The sequence below is a fragment of the Apostichopus japonicus genome, chromosome 12 (genome assembly GCF_037975245.1).
Source record: "Apostichopus japonicus isolate 1M-3 chromosome 12, ASM3797524v1, whole genome shotgun sequence".
NCBI classification, from domain to species: Eukaryota; Metazoa; Echinodermata; class Holothuroidea; order Aspidochirotida; family Stichopodidae; genus Apostichopus; species Apostichopus japonicus.
The window spans coordinates 23,052,659-23,080,366 of NC_092572.1; the positions used below are offsets into that span (position 1 = coordinate 23,052,659).

General features: G+C 37.5%; 1 protein-coding gene and 1 long non-coding RNA gene across 4 annotated transcripts; both read left to right on the forward strand.

Moving 5' to 3' along the window:
* The first annotated feature begins 514 nt into the window (after window positions 1-514).
* On the forward strand, window positions 515-3,008 carry LOC139976941 (uncharacterized). Its single transcript, XR_011796328.1, has 3 exons — window positions 515-791; window positions 1,232-1,522; window positions 2,903-3,008. It is a non-coding gene; the product is annotated as an uncharacterized lncRNA (long non-coding RNA).
* A 10,645-nt stretch (window positions 3,009-13,653) lies between these two features.
* On the forward strand, window positions 13,654-24,088 carry LOC139978006 (cell adhesion molecule CEACAM1-like). Of its 3 annotated transcripts, none has more exons than XM_071987911.1 (8): window positions 13,654-13,747; window positions 14,337-14,396; window positions 15,591-15,914; window positions 17,867-18,517; window positions 18,924-19,262; window positions 19,376-19,492; window positions 20,040-20,098; window positions 23,302-24,088. In XM_071987911.1, the coding sequence occupies exons 2-8, from the start codon at window positions 14,339-14,341 to the stop codon at window positions 23,326-23,328; spliced, it is 1,575 nt and encodes a 524-aa protein (XP_071844012.1). In that variant the 5' UTR covers window positions 13,654-13,747; window positions 14,337-14,338; the 3' UTR covers window positions 23,329-24,088. The 3 variants fall into 3 exon arrangements, with proteins under 3 accessions (XP_071844012.1, XP_071844011.1, XP_071844013.1); XM_071987910.1 differs by lacking the exon at window positions 23,302-24,088 and adding an exon at window positions 20,649-21,068; XM_071987912.1 differs by lacking the exons at window positions 13,654-13,747; window positions 23,302-24,088 and adding exons at window positions 13,794-14,147; window positions 20,649-21,069.
* Window positions 24,089-27,708: the final 3,620 nt, after the last annotated feature.

Consider the following 27,708-nt stretch of genomic DNA (forward strand, 5'->3'; position numbering starts at 1 on the left):
CGTTTTGTAACAGTTTGTTGAGCAATCAATTTTAACCCCCGAAATATTGCTTCAATACTATATAGCAGTCTAGCTTGTTGCATCAAATTTGTTTGCTAACTGGTTCGTGGTAGACATGAATACACCGAAATAAACTCGGTGGTGAACAAACAATAGTAATACATATTAATATAACTTTTACAGCAGGTTAAAATTGATATTTCTAACTATAAAACTATATATATATATATAAATTGCGCGAACTGCATTAATTTATTCTTGCTAACAGTAAACTTCAAAGATCGATAGACATTAAGAACTTCCTGATGTTAAAATCATATAGTTAAGTTTGTTTTAACAAACATTAGATTGTCTTGTCGTTAATTAAATCAAGATAAAGGCGGGGTCTTTCTTTATTCCCATTATTTCGCAATAGCACTGTTCCAGTGGCTATGATCACCTCACAAGTAACTGATGCGCATGACTACGTTCTTTCGTTTTTTCTTCCGTGAAGGAAAGCACACGTTCGGCACAAATTTATAATTTTTGAAAGTATTATATGCTTCATTACAATGAGTGCCAGGGATTCAACACACTACAAGAGTGAGGAATGAACAATGTTTTAATCTAGTTATTTAAGTCTGCTTATTTAATGATCATATGTTCCATATTTCCATCCTTGTGCGGACAAGATTTGTTAAGCAAAAGCAAGTTATTCTTTAAAATCTCGATGGAACATTTAAGGAAATCTTCGGTCTCTTATGGGTGGCTAGTCATGATCATTACTATCCACGCAAATTGGGCGAAATCAGGTAGGCTTAGTTTTCGTGTTCATGTAACCTTGTATACCATATATGAAGTTAGCCTTTGGATGACATTGATTAGATATTATGGTTATACCATTAACGCAGAACAAATAATTTCTATTTAACGGTAGTTTAATATTTAGCTACCAAACTTCCTTTTCTCTGAGATTTGGAGAATATGGTTTATGTGGGTTGTGTCCTTTGCTCTTGCTCTATAACGCTGTATCGTTTTAATTTCTAATATAACAAATAACCAATTACAAAACGTCCAGTTATATTTATCTATGGTAGTTATCTTTGAGAAGTATTTAGCTTGTTAGCAGTAATCTATGTAGCAGTATCTTTAATCAATTTCTGAATAGGCTCTGTTAGGCTAATGTGTATTTAACTAAAAAAACGTTCATAACAGTCTTTCAATATTTCATTCCTGTAATTTAAATATTTAGAAACTACCGAAAACGATGTTGCTCAGTTTTCACGTTTGAAAATCGTCAAGAAGGAAATTTCCGATAGTGCTATTTTTGAATGTCAAACTACTAATATCGATGGATCAAAATGGTCTCTCGGAGAAGAAACCCTTTTTGCAGGAAAGATGCGAATAACAGGAAGAAAAAACAGTGCTGTTCTGGAGAGGCCATATTCATTAGAACTGAATGACATCACTGTTAAGGATGAAGGCCGTTACACATGCAAATATCTCCGTGAAATAATTTCGGAGTATTGTCTTGTTGCTTTAGGTAAGACTTATATACCATTATATTGAAATTTTCTGATGAAATCTGTTTGAAATATTACACCAGTTTAACTTCATAAATTTAATCTGATTATATCTGAAATGTGGAACGTTTCGGTACTATCATACTTATTTATCTCCTGGAGTGATTGGGATATCCCGTTTAACATTTCAAGTAATTTACGGGCAACATCGTCGTTAAGTCATCGGCTGTACTAATATATACCATTTGAGAATGAACTCCATGTACTGCGAGAATATTTATGATGGTTGTCAAGAAATCCCATAGCGGTTGCGTTTTGATTTTCACCGAACTGACGTCTAATGTGAGATGTGCCCCCGGTTTTAGAGACTGTGATAATTAACTCCCATTACATCACACTGACGAAAGTAAAAAATAAATCCTGTTTGTTTATTTTTGCCTTTAGACAGTCACCGTCGGCACTTACTACCAAAATGATACCTTTTTAAACAAAACATTTTAAGTCGATGTAAATATTGAAATCATAATTGTTTAGTAAATGTATATATATATATATTTCGCATTTAACTTCCACTATTACCATACCTATAGAAAAGTCGAATCACAACAAAATTGAGTTACAATTTCTATCAGATATTATTTTAATTGATTCTCCATCACTCCTAGCTACTTTTACCGCTATATTTCCTTAATAACTCATTCAGATGAGTAACAAAAACCATGCTTTCCATGTGATTGTGATAGTCGCAATTGAATTTGGACCACTTTATAGTAATCTCGCAAAATGTATTATAGTATGTGAGGCTGATGAGCTGTTCGCAAATGGGCACTCGTCCAAGAAATACTCGATACATAAGAATCATGCTTAATATTTTTATTTTAAAATGGACTGTTGTTTGTCTCCTCGATATAATGCTGATATTCGATTTTCTTACGAGACCATTGTAACTTACCACTGTATTTTGTGCGTAGCTTTCTCGTAAATGACACAGTTACCTCTTTCAAATAACCATTTTGATGGAAACCTGATCATAAACCAAAAATTTGAATGAATCATTGATGGCAAGCACATGTAACCTGCTCTGTCACAGATGCCGTACCACCGGCACTATTAACATTGAATGTAAACAACAAAACTGTAGCATGGTCTGACACTGTTGATTATGATATACAGCAGAACAAACCAACCAGCTCGAACCTCACAGCGGCCCATACAAATATTATATAAAAAAAATATAAAAGCATTCACTTTATATATAGCCCTTATATATAGCCTTTGTATAAAGACTTATATATATATACATATAGACATACCCACATATCAAGAGTTAAGTTTTTCATTTGTCGTTGATGGTTCATGGGAGTAGGTCGAATTTTAATTGTTTTTATTTTTAACCACAGCAGCTGTATAAATACCATCGACGAAAGTCACAATAGGTATCATTGTGATAGTCTTTGCAACTATCTTCGTTACGTTCTGGGGAACGTTTCTGCTAAAGAAATATGGTAAGAGCTAACGACAATGACTATTACATAGAAATTGAAAGGTAAAGTTACGAGATTAATAGGAAAACACAATGTTATAACTTTCTAAGTTCCGTATAAAAAAGTGTGGTTTATTGTTAATGGGTGGGTTACGAGTTGCTGGCGTAGAGGTTTTATGTTGTTGATAGAAATGTATTTTCATAATGAGATCAAATAATTGTTTACTTTGACTCAAACTAATAAAAGCAAGATATCTGCAAGTCTATGTTATGTAATGCTGTGGCACTTTGTACTTTCTTCTCACTTTTCATGGACCAATGAGGATAACAACGAGAACTGTTATGGAAACCGTAACCGCCATTTAATTGCTATTGGTATCACTGTTTCTCAATATCGTCTGTCTTTTAACTCCTTTCTTTAGTGTTCCATATATTTCAATGTCAGTAACTCCATCTGATGTTCATGCTTAAGGTAAGTATACATTGGTTAGATTAATTGCTTTAGTTATTGGTAAATTATAGTTTAGCAGAATTGACCTTTCACGCTGTACGATTTTGGTATATTTTCTCTATTTAACATTGATTCGACGTTATCGTGGTATGGTACTGTTAGAGTATAGAACTGAGACAAATACATGAAAATGACAACTTAAAAGGGATATAATAGTTTCTCCTAAGGCTAGCCTATGTGGAACATTTACCCAAAACACAATATTCTTAGTTACATGGTTACTTTCAATGTCATTGTAATGTTATTGTTTATATAATTCTTATTAATTTTAGAAATCGTTTATAATGAAGTCTGTGAAGTTTCTCTTGATTAAAGGGTACAATTTGCTACTTGTATAACCCCGTCCCTGACCCGGTGATCTATGTCTCCTTCCATCCCAATACTTGATCAATGGGTTTTTGTCAATACAGAGGGCTTACACCTCATTGCATGTATTGAAGAATTTAGATTCGAGATAGCACAGAAATTTAATCGTCGATTGCACAAAGCATTTAACGCAAAGATGCAACTCTCTGATATGTCAGTAATGACTTTCACGATCTGCATATTATGATAGGAATGTCTACAACCGTAATGTGGGATGTTTCTGTTATATACTCGTTAAAAACCCCTCTCGGGTATCACAACGAGGATGTCGGTGCGCAGCGCAGCAGTGCTAATAACAATGCGTGGGCAATCTTGTCTTAAACACCTCAAGACTAGGGCTCTCTTTAACGGCCAAGGATTGTGTATTCCAGTCTTTTATAGTCATAGGATAGAAACTATACTGAAAAGCACGATGATTATGTGGAATTTGTGTATAGCGGCCACGCCTACCTGGTTTCAAGAACGGATTAGTCTCGTTTGGGACTGCATTTAGGCCATAAATAATTTGGTAAAAGACCATAAGTCTGGCCCTTTTCCTTCTTTCTGTGAGGGGTTCCCACTTCAAATGTATAATAGTGTGGGTGGGTATTTGGTGAGTTTGCTTGAATGCCTACACGGTAGATGAGGATCGTATGAAAATTCTGCCCCATATTTTCGTCCTTGGCTGAGATCAGCAGCGTGCAAAGAAAACGGATTTTTGTGTTTAGCTCAAAGATATTGTAGACTACACTCTCTGTCGCTGATTATTTGCTCAGATACATCAATATCTTTTACGATAGTACTATTTAGAGAGCATATAGTTGTCATAGTCTGTGTTGATTTAATGCTAAAAACATTCTCATACGGATTTGCCAACCCGAAAAAAATCGAGTTTCTCTGTGAAATAAATGTCATTTGTATGACTTCTGTCACATGGAAGATGCCCCTGTTGTAATGAAGTCCATAACAGGGCAGGAGGATAATGTGTTTTGGTTTCCTGTATGGGAAAACTATAGAGTCACTCTAACCGACCTAGTGAGTGTACCATGGGTTGTGAACTGACTAGTAGGAACTGATGTTACGGTTACGTTTTTACACCAAGGTAGCATACAGAACCGTTGTATTCAAAGCAGCAGCCAAAGTTAATTAATCAGGTCACACATCGGGAGACTATCCATCAGGAGATACACTGTGGACACATCAGTACTGTAATAGTGAGTTGGAATGATGCAACATGTCCTAGTGATTCAGCATTACTAAGGCATGGATTCCACAGAAAGGAACACGTGAAATATGCACATATACTATATACTAATATGCACTTTGGTTTGGGTTATAAGCTATCTGTGAAGCTCATAACCTCTATTTTAGTACCCTGATGTAGATGCACCAAACGCACACAACTTTAAGAGTTTTCTTCACCAGTACATTGCAGGTTAAGAACATACAGGACATCGACACACAGTACCATATTAGATATTAAACCGAGGACCTTGGTGCACCATTATCTGTAATATGCAGTAGGCCTATATGGAAATGTAACCTGTTGCCAAGCTACTGCACCAAACGCACACAACTTTACAAGTTTTCATCACTAGTACATTGCAGGTTAAGAACATACATGACATCAACACACAGTACCATATTAGATATTAACTGAGGACCATGGTGCACCATTATCTGCAATATACAGTGTTTATGGCAATGTAACCTGTTACCAAGCTACTGCACCAAACTCACAGTACTATAAATTAGGCTAAAAACACCAGTCAAAATAAAACACAGAATAAATCACATAAACTTTGTGAGACACAAAATTTGCAGTTTTTGAATTTAACTGTAAAGATCACTCACATAACCAACAGCAGCTATAACAGTGAATTGTTTCTAGACAGGCTAAGAAGGAAATGATATACCTCCAATGTTTTATTATGGAAAGTAAAACTCATGAACCATAAAGCATTTTCCTCTGAGTAGAGAGAAGAAAAAGGGATAAAAAATGGTTAATTTTGGACATATTTTTTCTCTTCTAAACCTTTTCTTCACATTTTACATCAGATAAATCACCATCAATGCTCCATTCCTCCATAAATAGAAATGATTCAAAATGCTTTGTAATGTCAACCCTAAACTATCAAGTGCTTTTATTGGCATATATTCTGACATGGTGTGAACTATGAGATAAACAGGACTTTGATAATACATTACCACTTTACTACAATGAAAAAAAAACAGTTACACAACAGAAGTGATCTTTCTCCTACATTAACCTGTACATAAAAACTCATTGACTTTATTTTTGGTGAACTTTAGTGTACTTTGGGTGAACTTAAGACTATTAAGGAAGAATTAAACTGTGTATTACACAGAAGTTTTAAATGAATATTTGAATATGAAGAAATATCTTGAAACTATTATGATGCTGTGCAAACATTTATGTTATCTGCCCCAAAAAGACTACGAGATTCGTTTCACTTCCATCGTTTAATACTTTTAGTCCAGTTGTGACAATGGTTGCCATCCACCAGAGATAGAAGCCAGAAACGTATATGTTTGATATTATAATGTGTGGTACACAGGCGTCACTTTATGGGAAGCCTTTCAAAGATGAAGCTATCAAAAGCCTGACTAGACTTTTTTGCAGAGTTGAACAGCAAACCTAGTTTATGGAGATTTGAAAAATAAGTAGCCTAATTAATGATTTATGTTGTACATTTAATCAGGAGCATCGTCCCGCAAATTTCAATCTGCAGTATCGACAAACGAGGAGAGGAAGCCATTGGATCTGCCATCAACTTAGGTCGCTAAAGGGGCCGTCACGGGTCGACACCCGGTGGAGCAACCTTCTGCTTGTTTCCAGAGACCCGGATCCTTCCCATAACCTTGCCGAAACTAGAGACCCGGTCCCTTCAAGAAGGCGGAGGAAAACCTGAAAATGGAGCGCAGTCCTCCTCTTCTGAGAACTCGTCAAGCGAACGGGACTCCCATCGGAGACGGGAACGTGCATCCCGTCACCACTAAAATGAACTGCCCGAGGACCCCTTGTTGGTTCTCTTCATCGCTTTGAAGAAATTGGTCGAAGCCCTTCGCCAGGACTCTCGGGTGGACTCTGCTTGTCCGTAGGTAGTGTCTCGTCCACCATTTGAACCAACCTCACCAAATTGGGGCCTTTCTACCGTTACAGCTGCTCCTCCGATCCGGGAACCGTAAATTGATGTCCATCCCTCGGACTCTTTTGCGGACACAGGTAGCGTTCGTTCTTGCAGAAATAACGACGCTCCTCCTCGTCTCCCCCCAGGAGCCCCCTCGTGCGGGGGCATTTAGAAGTGCTGTTAGCCTCTCAGGCAGTTACCGTCTTGCTCCTCCTGGCCCGAAAGTAGAACCGTCTGGGGACGTCCTCTGGGAGGAGGACTACTAATATTTGGTCCGTTAGCTGCATGTGACCTTTGGCGTTAAGGATCATCCCGTTGTAGCTCGGTCCGCCAGATGATCTTGGTTCAGAATTCGGGCTCTTGGGGACGAGGCACAAACTCAGCCTCCCCTTCCCTACACGTAGACGAAATGGTTTGGAATCGATATACCCACTTGGTGGACCGAGTCTGGTCAACGTACCACGTGACCTTGACAGGCTAATACGAGCTAGCCAAGAACAATACGACACCCTTATCCGCTCCCATCCTGTGCCCAGTGGGCATGGGATCGACTGATCCGACATGGACAAGCTCGCATGAGTAATGCGATGGAGGGCGCTGCGCCGGCTTGTCGTTTGGTTTCCATTTGGCCCACTAATCCGAAGGGGACCTCAGGAGTTTTGATCGTGCGGCACGGTTTGGCCTTAAGATTTCAGCACTTCAGCTACCTATTTCGGAGAGGCTTCTTTTAACCCCCGCGCCCCTAAATTCCTCTGTGGTCAAACTAATGCCCCGAATACTGTCACTCCTCATGCGCCGTTCGAGTGACCAATTTTTACGTGTGGCTCTCCGAACGGTTTCTGTGCGTCGGCGAAACGTCTTCCAGCTGTTTGGGATTATAAGACATTGCTGCCGGCGCACTCATGGGCGCCCCTCCCCGGTTCGGACATTATTGGATACTCGATTACTGGATTATGCGAAAAACTAGACCCTGTTCTGGTACCGGTAGATGCCAGAGGAGGGATCATCCCTTTCGCAAAAAAAATATTCGTCGAGCCCGGACCTCCTTTTGCCGGATTCTTGGTGGGGACTGGTGAGCGCCTGTCGTTTGCGGGCGAGTGGAACAGGTTCACAGGGGACCATATGATCCTATCAATGATCCATTAAGGTTTTCGACTGGAATTTACTTCCCGGCCACAATGAAGCCAACCTGTTCAAAGGCTTGACGTTCCCGACCGGGTCCCCATCCCTAACGGAGGGTTTGATAATGACCAACATTAACGTTTAGGAGCTGGTGGACGAGATCCATTTCGCTCTGGAGAGTGACTTGGGACCTCTTTCAGTGGTGTAGGGTCCCCATCTCACGATCGTTAGAGGCGCCGATAGAGTGATCACTTGGTACGCAGGTCGTCTTAGCGGTCTTCATGACTTCCGGCGTCCCCGAGATTAGCATCCACCCTCAAAAACAAGTTACCCCGTTTTGTGGCTCGTATCCCGAGCTCCGGAGTGTGGGCCATGGACGCGCCGGCCTCGACTGGGAATGCTCTGATGAGGAAGGCGCTGGAGAAGGCTCGTGTACCCGGCTGTCGGATTATCCTGATCGTGCCCTTCTGGCCTCACAGTTATAGTTCCGCCCGCTGTTGGGCTTTCTGACGGAGTTTTTTCTGACGAGAATCTTCCTTCCCCTTCCCGTCCCTCCTGACCCTTCCGACCTGGAACAGGGACCACGACCACCCGGAGTCTCTCCACCTCGTTGTTTAGGTGAGTTCCTGGCTCCCAACACCGGTGTCGGTGGGAAGCTGCATAAGCAATTTGTCCAGAAGGAGTTCGCGAGTTGGCTAGACCGGCTGCACTTGGCATGCTACGGTATAAATGTTAGTATATATTTTTGGTGAGTTGAGCGCCGTTAGAACGGGAAAATTCAAAAGTATTTTGTCCAGAGGAAAAGTCGTTTCTTTGTAAGTAGCCCCACTAACAAAGGTGTGAAACACATTTCATTATATTTTCAAGTACATATTTAGGGAAGGAGATACTAGTAGAGTCACGTGATGTCAACTTATTAAGTTAGTTTCGGTTAGTCTTTTAAAGCACTAGATCATGTTCGGGATTTTCATTCGAGCTGGTGAAATGATTTATATGCCATATTCGGGTCGATATAATTGATACCACTGTCTCATTTTCGATTAGGGTTGTTCATAATACGAACATGCATTACCGCACACTTATTTCTGAATGCACTCATGTCGTTGCAAACTTTATACGATAAATGAAAAGTAAAACTTTGTATCTCGTTTTTTACATAATATTTGTCTTGATATTTCTCCCGGGTTATTCGCTCGTAAAGACCAACTAGGAGACAAAAATTTGTTTTGGGATTTTCCATTAATTTGGGAGTTTACATACCCATAATCAACATGTGTAAAAAATAATCTTCGAAAACCTACTATAACCCATCAAAAAACGACCACGAAAATGGACACTTTGGGTAGTCACGTGACATGAACCTCTGGAATGTCTGAAAACAGAGATTGACCCAAAGGAGCCTCTGGTCACCGTGTGACGTCATTGTTTGTATACCGCGAAAATCAAACGCTGATATAGGCACTGTTTATACACAGATAGCGAACAATTGTACTGTATTTCACTTCCAATTTCGAGCGTTTGAAAAGCTGTTAGCTTAAAACAAGAACACACGAAGGTAAAAAAATAGTTTAACGACAAATTTAAGGAGAAAATTTAGTTAAATTGGTTATTTTATTAGCAAAATTTCCACTCAAATGGAAGCATCTTTTACATAGCGGAGTGTCAATAGGTCCGTACGGTACAACATACTGTAGAATATGCAAGCAGCTTGGCGATTCCGTAATACAATTTGATCGCAAGACACCGTGAACTCAACAGAAGAATAGACCTAAAAGAAGCCTCATGCGTGATATGTGACGGAAAATGGCTTTACTGTCAACAAATTACCAAAAAGACACTTAACATAATCGAACATCCACGAGAAGACGCTGACCCGAATCGACCAGGGTAGTATATTCATGACTAAGGTTCAGCTGAACATAGTATACTTACTCGTTTTAATATCCAAAAGTAAAAACACAGAAAAGTATCCTTTCAATAAACAAAATTTAGCAGTGAATATCCAAATCCACGTTTCTCGTTCAATCCTGGGCGAAATACTACCGTGACTCTGTGTAATTCCATAGAGTTAGGTCTAGTTGAAACAGGCCTTGACCAGTTACATCCCACAATCACAAGACAGTCACTAACGAAATAAAACGTCCGATCGCTACATAGAACCGTTTTTATTCAACTCCTTGGACCATGCAGATGCCGGAATAAACATAACGGACAATATAACACAATGTATCACGAACTCACGATACTGGAATACAACAAAGGAAATAAATAAATGCGATAAAATCCTAACATGACTATTTACACATGCTGTGAGTCAACTCACTACATATACTAACAATACTACCCTATAGGCACGGTATACACGGTCATCTCTTACAGTAAATATTATACTGTCAATTGCGTGATATAATGTTACATGTAAGGACGTCCAGAGCTTGTTTACGAGGAGACTTAAAAGGGTCAATTTCATATTTGCAATGTCTGACACAGCTATCGACAGTAAATAATTTTCGCAGAATGAGACATTTGCAGCATACACAGAGCTAGGGTCATGCATGTGGACTGAAAAATCTTTCCGCGTGGATCTCAAAAAATTGATCCCAAGTCTGCGGTGTTTTACGTCGGTTCTTTTACTCGGAAATCTAAAAAAGCTGATGCTTTTGTTGGATGAGGTATAACTGCAACCTCCAACAACACAGAATTGTGGCATTTCGGAGGAAAAGGAGTAATATCGTTGATGTTTTTGGCAGCTCAAGTATACAACTTTACGCACTAAAAGTATTGTTGTGAGTGAGGTATACAAACAGTGACGTCACATGGTCACCTGATGTCTTCGGAATGTTTCAGGAATGTCTGAAATAGGTTTCATAAAAAGCTGACTTTTTCCCCATTGTTCACGTATTTAACGTCCGAAATTGGTAAAGTTAATTACAGCAATGTAATTGAAGTGAGTTAAGGATTGCATACATGCAAAATGGTGGGATTTTATGTTCATCGAAAAGTCTCCATAGTTGGTCTTTAAGGTTGCATCGACCAACAAGTCGCACTGAACATAAGGAACAGAATGGCTACTTTAACCTTAAAAACTAACGATATAATGTTCGAACATTTCTAACGAAATGATCGATTAATCAGTCACCGACGATCGTATATGTTCTTGTATGTTAAATGTTAAATTAAATGTCAATTTCTTACAGACATCTTTGACATGGACAAGTTTTCCTGTAACCTAAAGTAAGACTAACGGTTGTAAACCGGAGCTGGTAACAGTATAATATACTTGGCATTTAAGTTTAAAACTCATTTGTTTATTTAGCTGCTTGAGTCTGATAACCTTCCAATGGACTTTGACTGTATTTGTTGATCGAAACTCTGGAAATGTAAATAAGACGATTTTAAAATATTCCTATGTATACATTATCTGCTGCTTAAGATACATAAATCAACGTCAATATCTTCCAAGATAACGTTGAATTGCCCATTGTTCAAACCGAAAGTTTGCACAAGACTTTTGCATGTGAAGTTACCATACCGTTGTTATCGCGCTTGACGGAGTTCTTCTGCTATTACGCATAAAGCCCAAGAAGCCAAACAACAGTACCTTCTCACATATTCCGATACAGGTGCCCACTTTAAGATTTACTTCTGCGTATGTCTGTTATAAGGATGCAGCTGGTGACTTTTATATGATTTTTTATTCTGAACAACATATATATGGTATTAGCTAAACACAGATAATGAAATGAGACAGCAAGAGACAGGGACAGTTTCCTCGGAGCTTAGTTAGCAGATACACAATGATTGTATATGATATACCTTTTTAAGGTATATCAACTAAACAATTAACCCCTTGAAAACCGCTTGTAACCCCCTACGTTCGATCTTATTCTAAATTCCTTCATTAAAGTCGCATAATTCAACAATCTCACAGCATGTTGAACTGCCTAACGAAATAAATAATAACAAGTAATTCACAGAGCCTTTTCATTATTTAATTCTTTAAGCAATCATTTAAAAGTAACCGGTCTTGAAGTTTAATATTGAAGTAAAACTTCAAAGGTTTGAATTGAAATAATGCAGTTTGCTACTTTGTCATGATTCGTGAGGAGGTCTGTTTTAGGTACTAAACTGCATATTTTTTGCTGCATCTTACGTTGGAATAAATAATGTCACCCTTTCGATGTGATCGGACTCACTTGATGTAACGACAATCATATCATAAGGTTTCTCCGTATATAAAAATTTTTGATTAAATTTTAAATAAAAATTTCACAGAACTATGCCTCAAATATTATTAAATGCTTCATTAATTGGTAGAGATAAAGGATGAGAAGCCAAAGATGTTAAATCTTTATACACGTAGAATCATATGACACCGTTTTTAAGTTCATGTTGACAGGTTTGAATTTTCGGCTATACATTTTTCGTACAGTCATCATTCATTTCATTACATTTTCTGCAAACGACCGATACATAGAACATTTAGCCTTTATAGAGAATTTTGTTTTCATCTTTTGTGAAAAAAATGAATTCGCATGGTATTGGGAGATACGGCTTTAAATAAACTGAAAATAAGTTAGCAGGCTTCGTGACTCCACTGGAGCCTTCTCCCTTTCGCTCATTTTTTATTGAAGTTTTGAGTGTAAACATCCCAGTATAATCCCTATACACGACAAAGCTTCCGCACTTTGCGCAATGGGATCTTTTTCAATTTATGCTGCTTTTTCAACAATAATTAGCAATACTGGCATTGGTATGCTGCTGTTCGTTCTTCGGCGTTTGCAGACAAAGTGTTTTATGGCATTAATTGATAAAAGTCCAATTGCGCGGAAACGTTTGGGCGTTGGTTCAGTTAGCTGCTAGAGTTGGATAACCTTCCAATGGACTTTGATTGACTCTCTGTATCTTAAATCTGATCATTGAGCAGCGGTGGCCATAAAAGTTTCCATAAATATTTAACTAGGCACCCACAGATAAATCAATGCCAAGTTTGTTAATGCATTGTTGAAATCTCATTGCTCAAATCGAAAGATTGAACAAGGGTTGTTAATATCACTTTATCACACTGTACACACAATAACGTATTTCTGCTTAAAGATGATCAGTCACTTTACCTCGATACCTTTGTGAGACTATTAGGCAAACGCGTATATAACGGGCGTCTGCTTTCTTCTCTTCTGTTTAGATTGCGCAAGGTAACGTAGGAGATGATGACATTTGCCGAATTTTAAAACAAATTTATTTTTGATCACAATCTGCTCTCTTTCTATCCACTTTCCTTTCGCTGATATTCAATTTTACTCAATTTATTAATAGAATGGAATATAGAAACATTGTTATAAGTAAATACATACCGAAATAATGAAATGAGATCTCTTGCAGTATGAATTCACTACAAAACGGAGTGTATGTCGATATTTGTACAAGCAATATATTGCTTACGAGGTGCTCTATCACTTTAAGTGACTCAATGATGCGTCTCTGAAAAATGTTATAGCCTGATCAGCTTATCAATAAATCTATCATTGAACTTTGCGCTCCTTTGCAAAACTAATCACAATTCAGAACTTGACTGGGAGTAACATTGAACTACTGAAGGCTGTTGTGATAAGATGAAGCACAATTTTAAGCAGTAAGTGTTGTTTTTTATACCATATATATGAATAGTTGCTACTTAACATTGGCTTCATCTTAAGCCAAACTTACTTTGCCTCAAGTTTTAACCCTCATAATATAAATATGGTACTATCGTTCATCGTTATTTTGTATTTACGTTAGCACGCGCTGTCGCAGGTAGTAACTTGCTAGTTACAATATGACAATATTTCTTCAGTAAAATATTAACCTTTCACCCATAGTCTTCACAGAATCCATAAATATTCATGATAACACTTAAAAATGATTTTGAATCATATTCACTGTTTATGTGACCTTTATTAAATTTATGTTTAGATTGGCAGTTTTCCTGCAAGCTACGGAGGAATTCAGATGACGACCAAAAACGGCTTGGCGACAGCAAAATAGAAAAGACGGTATCCTAATCTCCATAAGACAGTTCTAAGACTAACAGGACGAAATAAGCTTATTAATAAAGTTATTAATAAAGTTTACGTTTTACAAAAGCTTATAATGTATTACCCTTACTATGTAGCATATATTACTGATGACACAAGGCAACACTTTTGGAAAATTCTCACAGTAACCTGTGCTTTTCCCGTCAGGTATGGAGCGTCTTGCTTTCATTCTGTTTCTTTTCCTATGGATCCCGGAAACTGTTCAAGGTATGTTTTAGTTTTGTATACTAGAATAAACAGCAAGAATATCTGACAAACCGTACCGAATGTTTACTCACAGAACAATTAAGATGTATTCCTCCATGTTATATATGGTGTAATCAAAATTTGAATACAAATTGTAAAGTCATTTGTAAAATGTAAACTTTCGAGTATTTTGAGAGCCACTTGAAAAACAGAAAGTGCTTTTTTCGATCCCAAATCGCGTATTTATTGGTTGTTACAAGAACATTTATCATCTGAATGTATTAATTCTGTTAAGAGAGTCGTCCCATGCCGGGTTGATTTATTTTATTATTGTACAGACTTAGAGTTGTTATTTTATAAAGCCCAGTGGCATTATTTTTAGGTTTCTCCCAGCACTGTCCCGGCACGTTGGGGTTTGACAGTGAATGAGTGTAAAAGTCACACAAAAACAAATAGCAAAAATATATTCATTGGCAATTTAACTATGCCATCAGCATAAAAAGTAATAAATGGTCGTGGTTATCGACAATGAAGTGCTGGACGGCGCCCGCTGACACTCTCATATAAGTGGCAAACCGGGTGACAACTTTTTCCATGTCTATGCTAGTGTTTTCCTAATGTTCAATACAGCCAAGCTGGAGATCTTGAAGGCAATGTGCCTATATGACCCTGTCACATTGGTACTAGTAGTAGTATGCTAGTACTAGACTAGTGCATTACGAATTGAAATAAGAATCGTCACAATTGGCTGATCTATTTTATAGGCTGTGTGATGACCTAAGTGGTTAAATAGTGGGGGAGCCCCCTCTTGCCCTCCCACCCCCCCCCCCCTCTGTAATCCCGCCACCGATGTACTGTACATTGTAGTCAATGGCTTAGTTACAGAATTAATACCCTCAATGTATTTAAAATTTAAAACCTCGCTTAAAAAAAATACCTATTTTGAAGATTCGCGTATACAGTTGACGTGCAGTATTTTATCCCATGTCATATTCTATATTCACAACTTCAGAGCACAAGAATTTTAAAAGGCCCGTTTAGTAACTTTACTCTATGATAACGGTAACGGTGTGGGTGACAGTGGTTGTTTGGCGGTTATGATGGTGGTGCCAATGGCAATTATATTGGTGTTTTGGTTTTTTACTTTTTATTTTATGAATGCTTTGTTTATATCGCGGGGCAAAATTTCCATGGAATAATGTTTATATTACATAGGAAGAGACCAGTGGTGGACCGGCTGCTACACCCCCCAGTATGCTGAAATAAACCAAGAGGGGTACATAATGTGCCAATTTCCACCTAATTTCAAGGAGATATTCTGGTATGACGATGCGTCAAATGATGACTCTATACCGATTATCACCAGCGGAAAAAATGTGACAGGCGGTGTTGGCTACGACAGTGGAGAGTATAGTTTGTTCTCCAACGGATCTTTAATCATATATAATGTTTCTATGGATCACGACAGATCGTACAAAGTCTTATACTTCGACCAAGAGGGATTATATAATGTCTTCAGTGTTTCACTGACTGTTACGGGTAAGATAAACATAATTGGCATACCTGAAGTGTTTTAATTATATTTCAGCTTACTGAACTAAAATCAAGTCTTCCGCCATGGTATTAACTGATTTACTATTAATTCGTCTTCATCTTTATATCTGTTAGGTTTAAAAATATTCGAGTATGAGTCGGAAGTAAGGTACTTTACAACACTGGTGGATTTATTACACAACTAAAAAAGAGAGGTTCAATAGAATAGGAACAATAAATGATTCAGAGATTAACGACATAGACCAAACAAAATCCACCTCTACAACGCCCCAACCCCTATCAAATGCAACTCGGGTGGAAATTTGAAAGTAAGGTGGAGCTTCCAAGAAGTATCTAAGGTAGATGACTGTTACAGTTACTTCGATATTAATATTTTTTTAGGTTAATCTGCCTCAGACGTAGTCTGCCTGTTGGAAATCAGGTGTTATTTTCAATGATTTACACATGCTACCTGGTTTAGTAGTAACTTGTTGTAGCTGTGCCTATTCCGACTTACACAAAGTGCAAAATGTGTTGCTAGCATTTTCGCTTACCAGGGCACATTTTACACAATGTTAATCCTAAACACTTTCATGACTTTTATAGCCTACTTTCATGGGCTTTCGCCCTTTCCCGCTCCTCCTGGAAAATAGTACACAAAAAAGGAAGGAATATCTCAACATGCTATAAATAACTTCCATTGGCTCCGTTACCTGGACCCTACTAGGCTTTCCAATACATACCAATCAAAAGTTCTCTCAAATGTACTTTTCTGCTTAAATTATTCTGAAAAGTGACATTTTTCAGCTTAATTCATCACACCCAACCCCATCCCCCACCAGGGCTGGACTGCCCCCCTCTCTCTGACATGTATTGTCGTGCTTTAATCGCGAAGTCTCTGAACGCTACAGCTGCAGGGGGTAACGCCTCCTGACACAGTTATGGTTCTGTTATGTGAATTAGATAAATTTTTCTTTCTGATATATATTTATCTGCTTCAATCTATCTAGCAGAGGCCATGAACAATATGAAAATGCTGCAGCCTTGTACTCAAAGCCAATCAAAGTGTACACAACCCAACATTATTCCCATGCGTATAAGTATACAGATGCAATTATAGCAATGGTCACTTTGATCGCTTAATATTCGAAACCGTGCTCGGCCAGTCTCTGCAGTCTCAAAAGAGCTAGTCGTCCCAAAATTGATCTTTTTTATGTTAACCTCTTGAAAGATGATCTTCCCATGTTGCATGATTGTAAGTGGCTCCACCTGCCAAATTTACGTGATAATAACCAAATCAGATACCAATCGACGAAATGACTAAAGAGGGTACCATACCGATCTAAATTCAGGAGAAAGAACCCCAGACAGTGACGTGAAAAGTACTGTAAAAAATGAAAAAAATTATTAGATCCTCTGCCGGTGAGAATTCCAGTGAAATCCTTTCCTCAGTAGAGATCGCCCGAGAGTGACATATCCGGGCGTTTAGAAGTGCCGCATATGTACATTTACTAAGCCCATCCCATGGATGGGCTTAGGTGAATATAAGCAATAAATTGAAGGCAAATTTACATTGCTGCACGTCTCCATGCTACGCCACACCCCAAGAAACACAACAAAAACGGTTCACTTCTCCCAAAATGGGACTAAAATGATATAAAATAATCCTCAACAGATTCAGCCCGAGAGAATAGTATCATTACTAGTTAAAAATGGAGTATTTCGCACGGCCTTTGTGATTATTGTTTTAAACATTAAAATTGATTGCATATAATAAAAAGTAATCGGAGAATGCAAATACATGCATACCGCACGGTAGGTAAGGCCTTCACATATACATAGTAGAGGAAAACGTCGTCCACGTAGAGAGCGAGAGGCAGGAAGAGAGTCCAAATGAGCGATTGAATTTTCTTCACACATCTAGACTTTTCGTTTTTTTTTTTTTTTTGCCTTTACAGTCACTCCGATTGACAGAAGGCCAAAAATTGAAGGATGTAGTGTCGAGGATATTTGCTTAATACAGGCATCAAGTACCAGTACTTTAACCTGCTCATTGAGAGGTTCTAGGCCACATGCTTGGTTACAATGGTTCAAGCAGACTGACGAAGGCCTAGAACTTATTTCAACAACGATAGAAACCGAGTTAAATCATAACGACAATAGAACAATGAATGTTTTTTCACACCTGGACTTTCTTGGATATAGCAACAACTTACTTGTTTCTTTTGTTTGCGAAGCCGCCTTAGAAAGTAAAGCAAATTTCATGTCAACTGAGGGTCTTGTAGACACGTTTTCTGTCAAAACGAAAGTGAAAAGTTATGTCACTTACTACAAAATCAATGGCTTAGCAAACTTCACTTGTAGCTTAGACAAACCAAAAACACTGTTATGGAAGGTGAAGTTAAGAGGTGAAAAATACGAAACGTTAGCAATTTTACAAGGAGGCAAGAGCAAAGTGTTTGAAAATTTTTTAGGAGACTTTATATTGTATACAAATGGTACTCTTGTAGCTCCTGTTGTTAAACTAAGTCACGAGGGGGAATATGTCTGCTTCACTAATGAATCTACAGCTAATGACATTCTGACAGCTTGGAATCTAACGATTATAGGTGCGTATACTTCTCACATTTCTAGACAGCAATTACGAATAATATTGCATTGTGTGCGTGCTGAAGAGTACCAGATACGAAACTTAAAAGCAAGGTCAAAAGCTATTAATTGGTATAAAATAATAATGAAGAATAGAAAAATATCAAACACTCTGCCAATTACAGATAACTTTGACAAAGCCGTGTAATATCCTTGCATATGATTGTAAATATATTATGAATCAAGAGCATTTCGTTGCTAAATTTTGCGTCCGATAAATTCGACGTTTTTATAGGTTCAAGGTCTTTTTGTTAAGTCTTCAGTAATCTTGCAGGATGCTTGTTTCGTTGCGACATTAAACAATTGTATCAATGTGAACCATCAGTAATCATGAATTGTGTATAAAATAGTATTCCTTTGTTCCAGTTCCTCCTTCACCATCGCATGTTGTGGTTGCCGAGTGTCCTTCAGTATACGACCGGCAATGCATCATTGAATCGTCTGGTAATGGTACATTAACTTGTTCTGTATCTGGTGTTCGGCCTCCAGTTACTTTGGAGTGGATTGTAACTGATGATAGCCGTGTGACTCTCTCTGGACAAAAGCAAAGTACCACGGTATCAAAACTATTTGATAGTACTTTATCAACGGAATATACACTTACCACCAAAGTACAATGCAACGAACTGAATATACTGAAGTGTTCTGCATATGGTCCGACAGAAAGCATTTTCCATTCATCACATCAAACAATCCTTCTTAGAGGTAGGTTACGTGCACATCAAATTTGTTCCAAATGAGTTCTCAAGTTCTTAACACTAAAGGCGTTAGTGTATTTCTGACGGTAGGAAAATATTAACTTTTTTTTCTCATACCAGTGAATTGCTCGAGCGAGGAGTCTGGGCAAACTCCACCAGAATCGCATGTCAATTCGATTGTCATTGGCATTGTCGGGATCTTTATGATAATTTTGGAAGCGCTTGTGTTAGTCTTCGGTAAGTCAAATTGTTTAACAAATAATTTCGTTGGCGTTAACTCTGACACATTATGACCTCATTTCCGACCAAAGGCTAAGACTAAGCTGATATTTGTAAACACAAAGCGGAACACAAGAGTGCTCTGAACATGCATCTTAGGTTCTTATATATATTACTTAAACTAAATATTGGGGACATTTGGTAACATCACCTCAAACAGCTTAACCTGAATACTATTGCGGTTAATCCTAGAACAGGCGGGCTTGGAGGTACGAGAAAGAAAATTGACAAAATATGTGTCGATTCGTTCAACTTTAGCAAATAATATGGACTGGAGCGTACCAAGCCTATTACTGAAGAAATGCGATATTCTATTTTAGCAAATCTAGAAATAAATAGAGGTCACTTGCAGATGTGAATGACTACCAAAATATTTTTATTTTTGAACAGAAATATATGTTGTATCATCGACAACGGTGTGTTGAAATATTAATTCACTATTTTGTTTCATTTTTGTTTCATTCGTTAACTGTTGTTTTTTCTGTTTGTTTTTCTGTTCGTTCAGGTAAATATTTTAATCAAAAGCGTTGCCGCAAACAACACTATCAAGAAGTCCCACAACAGGTATCAACCTCTTAAACTTTCTAATTTATCATATTTAATTTGTTTAAATGAATTTATGCCTGATAATGTTGATATACTATTACTATTATGTTGCGTTTTGTTTTATTCTTAGGGCGTCAATTATACAAAGGCAGATACTTTGCAAACTATGAGGAAAACTTCCTTACATAATCTTATTTAACTAAATGTGGAAATTACATATTTAAGTTTCTTCCTATTTACTTCCGTTGTTCTTTAGTGAATAATAGATACAGAAAATATGTAATGTTGAGCTTTTGTTCCCTCTGTTCCTGTTTTGTCTCTTTCCATTTATTATATATAATATGCACATCATCTGCTTGTCGTAAAACCCGATAAAATCAACAAGGTTATTACACTTACATATTTGTGATTTTTTCTTATCGGCTGTAGATTCACCTATATAGCATTTTCACATCCCACCATCGGCCTTCACCGCACAATCCACCCCTCCCCCATTCTACCCCCTCCCACCCCCCCCCCCCGTAACTGTATATTGTAACATGACGTTCTCACTTTTTTTTTTAAACAGAACAGTACCAGTGAGAGTAAATGTTAGTATTTAAAGGCAGGTTTGTTAGTTTTAATCTATGCATTGGTATTTATTACAGAAATACAATCACTACTCTAAAACAAAATTAAACAACTTTGAAGATCATATCTTTGTTAATACCTTATATATTGGAAGCGCTTGTGTTAGTCTTCGGTAAGTCAAATTGTTTAATAAATAATTTCGTTGACGTTAACTCTGACACATTATGACCTCATTTCCGACCAAAGGCTAAGACTAAGCTGATATTTGTAAACACAAAGCGGAACACAAGAGTGCTCTGAACATGCATCTTAGGTTCTTATATTACTTAAACTAAATATTGGGGACATTTGGTAACATCACCTCAAACAGCTTAACCTGAATACTATTGCGGTTAATCCTAGAACAGACGGGCTTGGAGGTACGAGAAAGAAAATTGACAAAATATGTGTCGATTCGTTTAACTTTAGCAAATAATATGGACTGGAGCGTACCAAGCCTATTACTGAAGAAATGCGATATTCTATTTTAGCAAATCTAGAAATAAATAGAGGTCACTTGCAGATGTAAATGACTACCAAAATGTTTTTATTTTCGAACACAAATATATGTTGTATCATCGACAACGGTGTGTTGAAGTATTTGTTTCTGGTTTTGTTTCGATTAATATCTTCATTCGGTAACTGTTGTTTTTCTGTTTGTTGTGTGTGATTGTTTTTCTGTTCGTTTAGTTTTTGAGCATGGTTTGACGCAAGACTCTCATGAAGTCCCAGAACAGGTATCTACCTCTTACACTTTTTAATGTTTCATATTTAATATGTCGAAATGAAGCTATGTCTGTTAATGTTGACAAGTTTGAAATCCTATTAATAATATTTTGTCTCTTGTTTACAGTTAACAAAGGCAGATACTTTGCAAGCTATGAGGAAAACTTCCTTACATAATCTTATTTAACTAAATGTGGAAATTACACATTTAAGTTTCTTCCTATTTACCTCCGTTGTTCTTTAGTGAATAATAGATACAGAAAATATGTAATGTTGAGCTTTTGTTCCCTCTGTTCCTGTTTTGTCTCTTTCCATTTATTATATATAATATGCACATTATCTGCTTGTCGTAAAACCCGATAAAATCAACAAGGTTATTACACTTACATATTTGTGATTTTTTCTTATCGGCTGTAGATTCACCTATATAGCATTTTCACATCCCACCATCGGCCTTCACCGCACAATCCACCCCTCCCCCATTCTACCCCCTCCCACCCCCCCCCCCCCCGTAACTGTATATTGTAACATGACGTTCTCACTTTTTTTTTTAAACAGAACAGTACCAGTGAGAGTAAATGTTAGTATTTAAAGGCAGGTTTGTTAGTTTTAATCTATGCATTGGTATTTATTACAGAAATACAATCACTACTCTAAAACAAAATTAAACAACTTTGAAGATCATATCTTTGTTAATACCTTATATATTGGAAGCGCTTGTGTTAGTCTTCGGTAAGTCAAATTGTTTAATAAATAATTTCGTTGACGTTAACTCTGACACATTATGACCTCATTTCCGACCAAAGGCTAAGACTAAGCTGATATTTGTAAACACAAAGCGGAACACAAGAGTGCTCTGAACATGCATCTTAGGTTCTTATATTACTTAAACTAAATATTGGGGACATTTGGTAACATCACCTCAAACAGCTTAACCTGAATACTATTGCGGTTAATCCTAGAACAGACGGGCTTGGAGGTACGAGAAAGAAAATTGACAAAATATGTGTCGATTCGTTCAACTTTAGCAAATAATATGGACTGGAGCGTACCAAGCCTATTACTGAAGAAATGCGATATTCTATTTTAGCAAATCTAGAAATAAATAGAGGTCACTTGCAGATGTGAATGACTACCAAAATGTTTTTATTTTTGAACACAAATATAAGTTGTATCATCGACAACGGTGTGTTGAAGTATTTGTTTCTGGTTTTGTTTCGATTAATATCTTCATTCGGTAACTGTAGTTTTTCTGTTTGTTGTGTGTGACTGTTTTTTTGTTCGTTTAGTTGTTGAGCATGGTTTGACGCAAGACTCTCATGCAGTCCCAGAACAGGTATCTACCTCTTACACTTTTTAATGTTTCATATTTAATATGTCGAAATGAAGCTATGTCTGATAATGTTGACAAGTTTGAAATCCTATTAATAATACTTTGTCTCTTGTTCACAGTTAAACAAAGGCAGATACTTTGCAAGCTATGAGGAAAACTTCCTTACATAATCTTATTTAAATAATGTGGAAATTAAACATTTAAGTTTCTTCCTATTTACCTCCGTTGTTCTCTAGTGAATAATAGATACAGAAAATATGTCATATTGAACTTGTTTTCCCTTCTGTTCCTGTTTTGTCTCTTTCCATTTATTATATATAATATGCACATCATCTGCTTGTCGTAAAACCCTATAAAATCAACAAGGTTATTACACTTACATATTTGTGATTTTTTCTTATCGGCTGTAGATTCACCTATATAGCATTTTCACATCCCACCATCGGCCTTCACCGCACAATCCACCCCTCCCCATTCTACCCCCTCCCACCCCCACCCCCCCCCCCGTAACTGTATATTGTAACATGACGTTCTCACTTTTTTTTCTAAACAGAACAGTACCAGTGACGGTAAATGTTAGTATTTAAAGGCAGGTTTGTTAGTTTTAATCTATGTATTGGTATTTATTACAGAAATACAATCACTACTCTAAAACAAAATTAAACAACTTTGAAGATCATATCTTTGTTAATACCTTATATATTGGAAGCGCTTGTGTTAGTCTTCGGTAAGTCAAATTGTTTAATAAATAATTTCGTTGACGTTAACTCTGACACATTATGACCTCATTTCCGACCAAAGGCTAAGACTAAGCTGATATTTGTAAACACAAAGCGGAACACAAGAGTGCTCTGAACATGCATCTTAGGTTCTTATATTACTTAAACTAAATATTGCGGACATTTGGTAACATCACCTCAAACAGCTTAACCTGAATAATATTGCGGTTAATCCTAGAACAGGCGGGCTTGGAGGTACGAGAAAGAAAATTGACAAAATATGTGTCGATTCGTTCAACTTTAGCAAATAATATGGACTGAAGCGTACCAAGCCTATTAGTGAAGAAATGCGATATTCTATTTTAGCAAATCTAGAAATAAATAGAGGTCACTTGCAGATGTGAATGACTACCAAAATATTTTTCTATTTGAACAGAAATATATGTTGTATCATCGACAACGGTGTGTTGAAGTATTTGTTTCTGGTTTTGTTTCGATTAATATCTTCATTCGGTAACTGTTGTTTTTTTCTGTTTGTTGTGTGTGATTGTTTTTCTGTTCGTTTAGTTGTTGAGCATGGTTTGACGCAAGACTATCATGCAGTCCCAGAACAGGTATCTACCTCTTACACTTTTTAATGTTTCATATTTAATATGTCGAAATGAAGCTATGTCTGATAATGTTGACAAGTTTGAAATCCTATTAATAATATTTTGTCTCTTGTTTACAGTTAAACAAAGGCAGATGCTGTGCAAGCTATGAGGAAAACTTCCTTACATAATCTTATTTAACTAAATGTGGAAATTACACATATATCTTTCTTCATAGTTTCCTCAGTTGTTCTCTAATGAATAATGGATACACAAAATATGTCATGTTAAGTTTGTTTTCCCTTCTTGTTCCTGTTTTATCTTATTTCCATTTATTATATATAAGTGTACATTATCTGCTTGTAGTAAAACACGACATCAATAATGTCATTACGCTTATATAGTTAGAAGTGTTTTCTTGTCGGCTGTAGATTCACCTATAGCATTCTCAAATGCCACAGTGGCATAGACACTCAACGCTCACTCCAACCCCCCCCCCAATTCCCCCCCCCCCCATCACTCCTACCACTCACACACATATATTCGCGTAACTGTATATAGCAACACGTCGTTCTCACTTTTGTTTTTGAACAGATCAATACCAGTTACAGTGAATGTAAGTATATAATAGAAGGTTTGTTTATCATATTTTATGCACTGGTATTGATGACATAAATACTTCTATACTGCTATTAAAACAAAATGTTTGCAACTTTGAAGAGCATTTCTTTGTCAGACTTTTATGATCATTATTAAGTAGAAGAATGTCGGTCACAAGTTACTTAAAAGAAGGCAACTTGACAAGGAGCCTGATATCTCGTCGCAGAAAATCGTAAACAATTCATTATGGGCTATATAATAGCATGTTTAACATTCACACCCTTTATTCATTCTTTCTACATTATTATAACAACATTTATCATTTATTCATTGACCTTGATTGAGTTTATTACAGTGCAATCCAACGAATAACCACAAAAACAAATCTACAAAAGCAAGACATTCTAATGCAAAGGAACTCCTACAACGCAAAACAGATTTCCGTAGGAAGAGTGTTAGAAATTTGAGGCTGATGTATACCAGAACCCACGCCAACGCTTTCTCTGGGAATAATATAAGTGGACACTTTGTGTACACTGTTCTCAGTTCATATGTGAACGTAAATAACACCCATAGTATCTGACTAAAGACAGGGTATTTGCATCGGCCTACCGATAGAAAAGGTTTTGAATTGTACCAACATGAAAATAATATCCGATATGCAGTTGAAAAGCTTAATCTTAACGTAATATTCAGGCGCGTATCCAGGATTTTCTATACCGGGGGGGGGGGGGCGAATTACTATCTAAGCGGAGCGCCACCATCGGTTGGCGCGCAGCGTACAAGAAAATTTCTGGTTTTGATACACCCCAGATCACCGGAAATGGCACTTCTAGGGCTTGAAAATGACCAACCAGATGTACACTTTTACCTGAGAACCAAGTATTTCCCAATAGTTTTCTTTCCATCCATAACCTTTTTGAAGATTTTCACCAGTCACACATCATGTTCGACCTCATCGCATCTCCTGTGGATCATTGCTTTTGTAGGTGTTTCTACGTCGCGGTCCACAATACCCGACAGCCCCACTTTTCAAGGTGTTCAGCCCATTATTTGTTCAGAATTTGAAAATTCACATTTCTCGTGAATATACTCACTTCAAAACATACCCATAATGTTGCAAAAAAATGTCATCTATGGACAACCAATATAGAAAAACCTCCTTGAACCCCTAACAGACCGGTCAAAATTACACTAGTAGAGGGGAAGTATGATGAAGAATGTTGGTCAGGAAATTTTCGAAAATTCATACACACTAATATATTGGTGTAGAAATATTAATACCTCTTATAACGGCTATTATAAAACTTGGTTGAAGGAAATGAAAAAATAGCAGATATTTCCTTCAACCGAACACTACACACATAGGCGTAGGAGGCAGGGGCTCCTACTGAAAGAAAAATAAATTGCAATGATGAAGCTAAAGGAAATGAATAGTTTAAAAAATATCTCCTTGATAATTAAAATAAAGTTGTTAGCTTGGCCGACTAATTCGACATTACTAATGTAAAAGAGAATTTGACATAACTGGACCTCCATGCTTTTTCTCCATCTACATAAGACATTTCGTTGTTTACAGCATCCCGCGGTATACTGCGCAATTTCCACGAACCGTACGGTACACAATGACATGCGAGGTAATAACCGATGCTTACTTATATGATATTGTGTTAAACGCGCGCGGCGCGCGCGAAAAATTTAGGTTATATTTTTCGGGTAAAGTCGTTACAGTCCCCAAAATCAAATGGGTTTCTATGACTACACACATCGACAGTTTTGAGGCTGTTCATCCTGGAACCTCGATTTTAATGTCACTGATATATGATGTGATATCTGCTGTGTGGTTTACAAATTCAAACAGGCGCGTAGCGAATACTTTGCCAAGGGAGGGGCGAAGCCTGTAGGCAAACTATGTAAGCGTAGCGCCACCACGGGTTGGCGCGAAGCGTACAAGAAAATTTTGGCCGAAAATGCCTCCCAGATCGCTGGATATGACACTTCCACTGCCTTGTAAGTTGCATCTAAGCATGTTCTATTTTGAATTTACTAGCGATATCATAAAAAAAATATGCTCGGGGGGCGGTCGCCCCCTTCCCGAAATGCGTCATGTTCTCCGACGACTCCGACCAGCCACAGTTGGTTTCATAGCACAATGGTTAAAGGCGTCCATACACACACATACGCGTTATGGTAGACCATATATAGTATATATATATATATATAGATACATTAGTGAGAGAGGAAACATGGAAACGTCAAAAATGGAGTTGTCGGTGAAAGGGGTAGGGTGATGCGCCCGCCCCTTCCGACATCCTCGATCCGTCACTGGCATACCCTGTGTATATAATAGGGATCAGCGCTGTAATGATGTCACTGTTCGTCTTTCTCTTCCCGGTGTCTTGGCGTATTTATTCTACTCCCTCCTCTTTTTTCTCTCCTTCTTCTTTTTCTTTTCCCTTCCTTCCTCCTCCTCTTTTCCCCTTCTTTTTTCCTTTTTTTCTTCTCTTTTTTTCCTCTCCTCTTTTTCTTACCCGGGGGGCGCGCGCCCCCAACGCCCCCCCCCTGGATACGCACCTGATATTGAAATAGCTTTAATTATGGACAACTTGCCTTTTGCACTCTAAATAGTGCAGCTAAATAGGAACCCAACGTCGAGAAGCTATTCTAAGGATTTTTTCTCCTACATCCAGACACCAAATGGTCCTTTTGAGATAAAGCCTTCACGAGATTTTCACATTGACAAAATAAATAAGCTTTATGGAAGCATAAGGCTATACCTTCCAATGTTTTTTTTTTTTCTATTGCATTGGTTCATATTACGTGGGTGTTACATGTGACGTAATGTTAGGTTACTGTATCATTGAACAAAACAGGCACTGTAAAGTGTTGTAGTAAATGTAACCTTGAACACTTAGTATCATTTTTTTAAGACTAGGAATACTGTCAGTATATGTTTATTTCATGATACGTTTAACAATAAAACCATGTATTGTTTCACAGTGAATGCACAAAATGAAAGCAACTTCCTCTTGAATCTTGAAAACTTTAATT

Excerpts from the sequence above, each read along its gene's own strand:
- LOC139978006 (XM_071987911.1), top strand. The coding sequence starts at position 14,339 with ATGGAGCGTCTTGCTTTCATTCTGTTTCTTTTCCTATGGATCCCGGAA. Across the intron at positions 18,518-18,923 it reads TTGGAATCTAACGATTATAG|TTCCTCCTTCACCATCGCAT; the intron begins GTGCGTATACTT and ends CCTTTGTTCCAG. Across the intron at positions 19,263-19,375 it reads TCAAACAATCCTTCTTAGAG|TGAATTGCTCGAGCGAGGAG; the intron begins GTAGGTTACGTG and ends TTCTCATACCAG.